The following is an 8,227-nucleotide window of genomic DNA, read 5'->3' as shown; positions in this document are numbered from 1 at the left end:
GTTGGTGCAGACTCAATGGACTGAATGGCCTCTTTCTGTACTGTAGGGTTTCTGTATGCAACGCGCTGCCTGAGTAGGTAGTGGAGGCAGGAACTCTTTCATTTTGAGAAGCATCTGGACAACAATTAAATCGCCACGGTATAGTGGGCGATACCAAAAGCTGATACCAACGCTTTGACAAAGGGTCATCTGGACTTGAAACGTCAGCTCTTTTCTCTCCTTCCAGACGCTGCCAGACCTGCTGGGATTTTCCAGCATTTTGTCTTTTGGTTTCAGACTCCAGCATCCTCAGTAATTTGCTTTTATATAGTAGGCAATAGTGCTGGTGCGAGTAAATGGGATTAGTATAGATTGGCATTGAGAGGAATGGGGCTGGGGGAAGGATGACTGAGGAAGTGGTGTGGGTAAGGGGGAGAGGGGAGGGGGAAGGCAAACTCTGGGGGAGGAGATGTGAGGAAGGGGTGTAGGAAGATATGGGGAATGGAACGGTGGGAGGGGCATTGGTGAGCATTCTTATTCCTGGAGGTGGCCCCGCCCCCAGACGTCACAGGCATGCGCAGTCCCGCCCAGTGACTGGCATATGCGCAGTGCGGGCGATTGCACTGGTCCTTGTTTGTTTCTGTCTGCTGACGGTGAGTTTATTGGGCCTCGAAAAGGGGAGCGATTGCGGCAACACACAGGTGGGGGAAGCTTAACAGACACCCAGTGCAGGCCCTGAACCCCGAACATGGAGCCAAAGACTCCGCTTTGTGGCCGAACGAGTCTCTCCCGAGCAGGCACCGGGGTTAACGGCCGCCATCTTTCTGGGGAGCGGTGTGCGGCGGCGCGCATGCGCGGCTGGCCCGGCCAGCTGATCAGAAGGAGCTGGGGTAAATGAACCCAGCTCCCTCATTCATTCTGCTTGGCCTCTCTTTAAGGTCAAACCAAATAAAGGAACTCAAGTTAAATCAGGACAAAGTAAAAGGGGCAGCTCCTCAAAAGGAAGGGGGCACAGCCCGAGCAAAATCAAAGTCCAAAGGAAATTTGAGAACATCAGACTGAAATGTGATTATTAGGGTCAGTAATGCGCCCCAGCTCCAGTGGTGCCCAACGGGCACAGAAGGTGTCAACTGCACCCGTGGACACTGCATGCTTCCCTCTCCAGGGACACCTGGCTTCAGTCTGCTTGGAGGACCGGCCGCCCCAGCTGTTCCACCTCCTCCGAATTGGGGGGGAACGATCAATAAGAGGTTCCAATTTGCCCTTAATCCGTGAGGCTTCTGATCTCTGGGAAGGAAAGAAATCCCTAGGAAGTGGACAGGGAGGATTCAGAAATTCCCGCTGGAGGTCCCAACACCCCCAATATGAAGCTGCAGCTCCCGCCCTTGTACATCCTGGGAATACTGGTTCACGTGCCACTCACTTCCTGAAAAAAGAGTGGGTGGGGCTTCAGGGTTCCAGTGGCCAGAAGAGAAAATAATTGATTAATTCACAAGTGCATCATTTCTTTACAGAGGCTGCAAACTGGGATTGAAATGTGCAGAAGGGGACACTAAATCAAAAATAGAGTTTGGTATGAAGTCGTAGAGGTCTACAGCATGGAAACAGGCCCTACGGCCCAACTGTACATGCTGCCCTTTTTTTTAAACCCCTAAACTAATCCCAGTTGCCTGCATCCCTCTATACTCATGGTTTCCTATGAGTGCATGGGTTTCCTATGGGTGCTCTGGTTTCCTTCCACAGTCCAAAGATGTGAGGGTTAGGTTGATTGGCCATGCTAAAATTGCCCTTTAGTGCCCTAAGATGCTTAGGTTAGAGGGATTAGTGGGTAAAATATGTAGGGATATGGGGGTAGGGCCTGGGTGGGATTGTGGTTGGTGCAGACTTGATGGGCCGAAGGGCCTCTTTCTGCACTGTCGGGTTCTATCATTCTATGAACTATCTAAATGCTTTTTAAAAGACAAAATTGTCCCTTTCTCTATTACTACCTCTGGCAGCTTGTTCCAGATACTCACCACCTCTGTGTGAAAAAAAAAGCCTCTCTGGACACATTTGTTTCCCTCCCCTCTCACCTTAAAAAATCAATAGGCTGTTGTAAAACAGGAAGCTGGGGTTGCAGCCAGAAACAGCAACAACTTAACATCAATCACTCCATAAACTTCACAGGAAAATTACAACACCAACTGTGACATTCAATAACATGAGATTTTAGAGCAGGTGGCCAAAAAGTTTGTAAAATTTAGGCTATATGAGGTGTGGCAAAAGGGGAAAGTGAGGTTGAGAGACCAAGAGGTGACTGGCCAAATTTCTGAGCTTGTAGCTTAGGGAGCTGAAAGGATGACAGTTGATGGTAGACCAATTATGTTAGAGACTGTACAAAAGGCCAGAGTTAAAGTAGTATAGATATTGAGGAGGGCTGTATGACTATCGAAGACTTCAGTGATAGTTATGAGGGCATATAAGGATTTGAAAACAAGGATTTTAAAATAAAGATTGGAATTCAAAGTTCATCAGGGAGCACAGGGCTGATAGGGGAATGGGACTTGCTCTGAGTTAAGACATGGACAGCAGATTTGGATGGCTTCACGTTTACAAAGGCCAGATTATAGGAGATAATGTTTTGTTATTCCTAGCTGTAAGAATTAGTTGCAAACATATAGAAATATTGTCCAACACTATTTGTGTTTAAGCACAGAGAGGAACGAATGTATGTGGGATAGACATTTGCAGCACTGCATGTAAAAAAAAAATGCATACCAACTAGAATTATCTGTTCTGAGTTTCTATCCTGTACTGACAGTGATTAATTTTGTAAACTTTTACAGGATATTGGAAGGGAAAATTTGCAGATGAAAATCTTCAACCAAACTTTGCATCAAGATCTAACAAAAGCATTCGATTCATCGCAGTCTAGCTCTCGTCATCTTTGAATGTGGAAGGAGAAATGCCTGTCTGCTGTGAGTTTGGGAGAAGATTTGAAACATCAGCGTGACTCGAAAAGCACCTCGACAGACACACACACACCCCTATGTCAGAGTGTTCCAGTGAACTGACTGTGGAAAGAGCTTTGACTAGTTACACAGACTGAAAAAAAATTCACACAATGTACAGTGGGGAGAAACTATACACGTGTGTGTAGACATAAGTTTAACTGATTAATCTGGAGAGACACGGGGATATCATCACCATGGAGAAACTGTGCAAAGGTGAGGACTTTGGGAAAGGATTGAATTATTCTTCCCGGCGCTGTAATACTGGCAAAAGGCCGTTCACCTGCCCTGAGTGTGGGAAAGAATTAATACGCTTATACAACCTCCAGAAACACCTATTGACTCACACAGAGGAGAAGCCATTCAGCTGTACTTTCTGTGGAAAGAGATTCAGGAAGTCATTCAGCCTCATTTCACACCAGCGCATTCACACTGGGGAGAAACCGTTCACCTGCTCAGAGTGTGGGAAGGGATTTACTCAGTCATCAAACCTGCAGACACACCAGCGAGTTCACACTGGGCAGAGGCCATTCACCTGTTCCATTTGTGGAAAGAGATTTACTCAGTTATCCCATCTGCAAATACACCAGAGAGCGCACACTGGGGAGAGGCCATTCACCTGCTCGGAGTGTGGGAAGGGATTCACTCAGTCATCTGACCTTCTTACACACCAGAGAGCTCACACTGGGGACAAACCATTCACTTGCTCCACATGTGGGAAGGGATTCACTCAGTCATCTAAGCTGCTGATACATCAGTGGGTACATACTGGAGAGAGGCCATTCATTTGCCCTGTATGTGGGAAGGGATTCATTGCTTCCTCTGACCTGCTAAAGCATCAGAGACTTCACGCAGAGGAGAGGCCGTTCAGTTGTAACTTTTGTGCAAAGACGTTCAGGTCGTCTTCCAACCTTAGTTCACACCAGCGAGTTCACACTGGGGAGAAACTGCTCATCTGCCCTGAGTGTGGGAAGAAGTTCACTGAGTTATCTCACTTCACTGCACACCTTCGAGTTCATACTGGTGAGAGGCCATTTATCTGCCCCGAGTGTGGGAAAGGATTCAGTCAGGTATCCAACCTGCTGAGACACCAACGGATTCACACTGGGGAAAGACCGTTCACATGCCCTGAATGTGGAAAGAGATTCAGTCAGTCATCCAACCTGCTGATGCACCAGCGAGTTCACACTGGAGAGAGACCGTTCACCTGCCCTGATTGTGGGAAAGGATTTGCGGGATCCTCTGATCTGCTTAGTCACCAGCGAATTCACACTGAGGAGAGGCCGTTCAGCTGTACGTCCTGTGGAAAGAGATTCAGGTCTTCTTCTAACCTCACTGTACATCATCGAGTTCACACTGGGGAGAGACCTTTCACATGCTCCAAGTGTGGAGAAAAATTCACTCAAGCATCCCACCTTGTGAGACACCAACGAGTTCACAAGTGATTGTGTAGATTTGATTCTGCTGTTAATCACATCCAGGACTGAACTATGTTCATTATGACAATTGGGGTTTCTTGGCTGGCCAGGCCAGGATTTGCTTTATCTGGATAACTTGCCTTTTAACATAAGAACATAAGAAATAGGAGCAGGAGTAGGCCATCTAGCCCTTCGAGCCTGCCCCGCCATTCAATAAGATCATGGCTGATCTGTCGTGGCTCAGTTCCACTTTCCCGCTCTCTCCCCATAACCCTTAATCCCCTCTCTAGGATCAGAGAATAATGTGAATTTACATCCTGGAATTTTGGAATTTCTTATTTCAGAGGCTACGAAGAGACAGATTTTTATTTCATTTGTTCTTTCAATGTTGGCATCGTCAGCCAGGCCAGTGTTTGTTTCCCGACTTTAATTATCCTCGAAGGTGATGATGAGCCAGGTTCTGGAATGGTATTCTTAATAGCTTTGTATTCCACCTCTCTGCACAGGGGCCCACTGAGTGGGCTCTGAGCATGCTCAGTACATGTACTGGGTGTGGAATATGCTGATCAGGAACCAGCAGGAGATTACACTGAATTACAGAGAATTTTTTTTTTATTCATTCATGGGCATCGCTGGCTGGCCAGCATTTATTGCCCATCCCTAGTTGAGAAAGCAGTGGTGAGCTGCCTCCTTGAATCGCTGCAGTGCATGTTCTGCGGGTTGACCCACAATGACGTTAGGGAGGGAATTCCAGGATTTTGACCCAGCGACTGCGAAGGATCAGCGATATGTTTCCAGGTCAGGATAATGAGTGGCTTGGAGGGAAATTGCAGGGGCTGGTGTTCCCAACTATCTGCTGCCTTGTCCTTCTAGGTGGAAGTGGTCGTGGGTTTGGAAGGTGTTGTTCAAAAATCTTTGGTGAATTGCTGCAGTGCATCTTGTAGATAGTACACACTGCTGCTACTGAGCGTCGTGATGGAGGAATTGAATGTTTGTAGATGTGCTGCTTTGTCCTGGATGGTGTCAAGCTTCTTGAGTGTTATTGGAGCTGCACATATCCAGGCAAGTGGGGAATATTCAGTCACATCCCTGACTTGTGCTTTGTAGATGGTGGATAGGCTTTGGGAAATCACAAATTCAGTTACTCGCCGCAGTATTCCTAGGTCCTGATCTGGTCTTGTAGACACTGCGTGGAGTCCAGAAATAGACCATTTGGCTCAAATAGTCTCTGCTGGTGTTTATATTTCATGTGACTGTCCTTCCATTCCGACCGTCTCCAGTTCATCCTTCTAATCCTTCTTCCCTCATCTAGTTTAATTTTTGGAAGGATTTTATCCACCATTGTGGTAATGAATTTAAAATTCCAACTGCTCGATGAATAGATAGATCTCTTCAACGAGCACTACACTGTTAAATTTTCTCAATAATTGCAATGTCTCGGTTATTGTATTGCCCTTGCAAATCTTTTTTTTCCAGATTCTATAGTGCTTCTTTATTCCTTTTATAGCAGAGACAGGCAATCCGACATGTTGGATATATCTTCCATATTCCTGAATCCTTACAAATAAATCTGTCATTCCTGAGCATTTCTAATTGATTTACTGACTTTGATTACGCATTAAATTATTTGTTTATCTGTTTCACAAGTGTAGTGGGGGATTCTTTGATGGTGGCCAGATTTTCTTAAAAAATCTGAAGAAAACTCAAAAATTGAACTTGCAAAGGCAAATTCTCTGCATAAGGTGTAACTAAAATTTATTTAAAACACAGAAGTTGTACAAGACAGACAAAATATTAACTTATGCTGTGGGAAGCGTTCGGATGGTGGAATTGCTCAGGGACAGCGCTACAGGATCTCTCCAAAGATCTGAAGCACTGAGCCACACTTCAACAAATTATACCTTTTTCTATTTAAGATCTTCTAATTAGCTTAGATTCAATTTCATTTCATGTTATTATGTCAGTCCAAAACATGACAGATTACCTCAGCCAATTGCAAAGCACTACTTGACTTAAAGGCATTCTATTTGCCTAGATTTCTTCACCCTGGCAAGACTCATCAGCATTTCCCCCTTTACCACCGCGTTTGCCAATCTGGACCTGCTAAGTAAGAGTCTGAATCCGGCACTCCAGCTTCTGAAGAGCGCATTCAGTGCTTCCAACAGCGCTCACTAACTCAGGTAAGTGGTGGCGGGGGGGGAGGGGGGTGGTATCGGGGAGCAGGGAGGCGGGTCAGCTCATTCCTTGGTTGGGGGGAGGAGGGGAGTGAGGCCAGGTCGTTGTCTGGTGGGGGTGGGGGAGGGACGAGGAGAAGACGGGTCAGATGTACCTCTGGCGGCGGGGGGTGGTGGAGGGGGAGAGGGCCGATCGCTGTCTGGTGAGGAGGAGGCAGGTCAGATGTTCCTCTGGGGGGGAGGTGGAGTGAGGGAGGAATGGTGGGTGAGGCCTCATTGTAATCATGGGGGTCGGGGGTGGGGGGGGCGGGGAGTGAGGCCAGAGCGTTGTCGTGGGGGGGAGAGGTGGGTAAGATGTACCTCGGGGAGGGGGTGGAGGAAGGCCTGATCATTCACTGGAGGGGCGGGGGGAGATGGATTTCTGGTGGGGAGGGGGTGGATGGACCTCTGGTGCGGGAAGGGGGGTCCGCTGCCACTCTGCGGGTGATCAGAGGAGATGGGGCAGGAGTGGCAATCGGTCTGGGTAGTTCGGGTGGGCGGTGAATAAGGGGGACAGTGATGTGTGTGGGTAGTGGTGGGGGGGTTGCTGGAGGAGGGGGACAGTGATGTGTGTGGGTGGGGGGGGGTGCTGGATAAGGGGGATAGTGATGTGTGTGGGCAGTGGGGGTACGGATCAGAGTGATAGTGATGTGTGTCGGTCGTGGGGGGATGGATCAGAGTGACAGTAATGTGTGTGGGTAATGGGGGGGGGTGGATAAGGGGTCAGTGATGTGTGTGGGTAATGGGGGGGGTGGATAAGGGGTCAGTGATGTGTGTGGGTAGTGGGGGGGGGGCTGCTGGATAAGGGGGACTGTGATGTGTGTGGCTAGGGGAGGGTGGATAAGGGGGGCAGTGATGTGTGTGAGTAGTGGGGGGGGTTCTGGAGAAGGGGACAGTAATGTTTGTGGGCGGTGGGGGGATGGATCAGAGTGACAGTGATGTGTGTGGGTAATGAGGGGGGTGGATAAGGGGACAGTGACGTGTGTGGGTAGTGGGGGGGGGTTGCTGGAGAGGGGGGACAGTGATGTGTGTGGGTAGTGGGGGGATGGATCAGAGTGACAGTGATGTGTGTGGGTAATGAGGGGGGTGGTTAAGGGGACAGTGACGTGTGTGGGTAGTGGGGGGGGGTTGCTGGAGAGGGGGGACAGTGATGTGTGTGGGTAGTGGGCGGGGATGCTGGATAAGGGGGATAGTGATGTGTGTGGGCAGTGGGGGGATGGATCAGAGTGACAGTGATGTGTGTGGGCAATGAAGGGGGTGGATAAGGGGACAGTGATGTGTGTGGGTAGTGGGGGGGGCGTTGGGGTGGATAAGGGGATAGAACACTACAGCACAAACTGGCCCTTCGGCCCACAAGTTGCGCCAATCACATCTATACCTACCAAGCCATAGAACTATCTGTAACTTTCAATGCCATTAGATCCCATATACCATCCAGAAGTCTTTTAAAAGACCCCAATGAGTTTGCCTCTACCACCATCGACGGCAGCCGATTCCACTCACTCACCACCATCTGAGTGAAAAACTTTCCCCTAACATCTCCTCTGTACTTGCTTCCCAGCACCTAAAACCTGTGTCCTCTCCTGCCGACCATTTCAGCCCTGGGAAATAGCCTCCAAGAATCCAC

At 48.6% G+C, this 8,227-nt stretch overlaps 1 protein-coding gene across 1 annotated transcript; it reads left to right on the top strand.

The window, feature by feature from the left end:
- Positions 1–594: 594 nt before the first annotated feature.
- Positions 595–5,973, top strand: LOC145335608 (uncharacterized). The gene is made up of 2 exons (XM_080181408.1): positions 595–632; positions 2,805–5,973. The coding sequence occupies exon 2, from the start codon at positions 3,167–3,169 to the stop codon at positions 4,412–4,414; it is 1,248 nt and encodes a 415-aa protein (XP_080037534.1). The 5' UTR covers positions 595–632; positions 2,805–3,166; the 3' UTR covers positions 4,415–5,973.
- The last annotated feature ends 2,254 nt before the right edge of the window (positions 5,974–8,227 follow it).

The sequence above is a fragment of the Carcharhinus amblyrhynchos genome, unplaced genomic scaffold (genome assembly GCF_965287045.1).
Source record: "Carcharhinus amblyrhynchos unplaced genomic scaffold, sCarAmb.v2.hapA scaffold_39, whole genome shotgun sequence".
NCBI lineage: Eukaryota > Metazoa > Chordata > Chondrichthyes > Carcharhiniformes > Carcharhinidae > Carcharhinus > Carcharhinus amblyrhynchos.
This window is presented reverse-complemented; position numbering and strand designations above follow the sequence as displayed.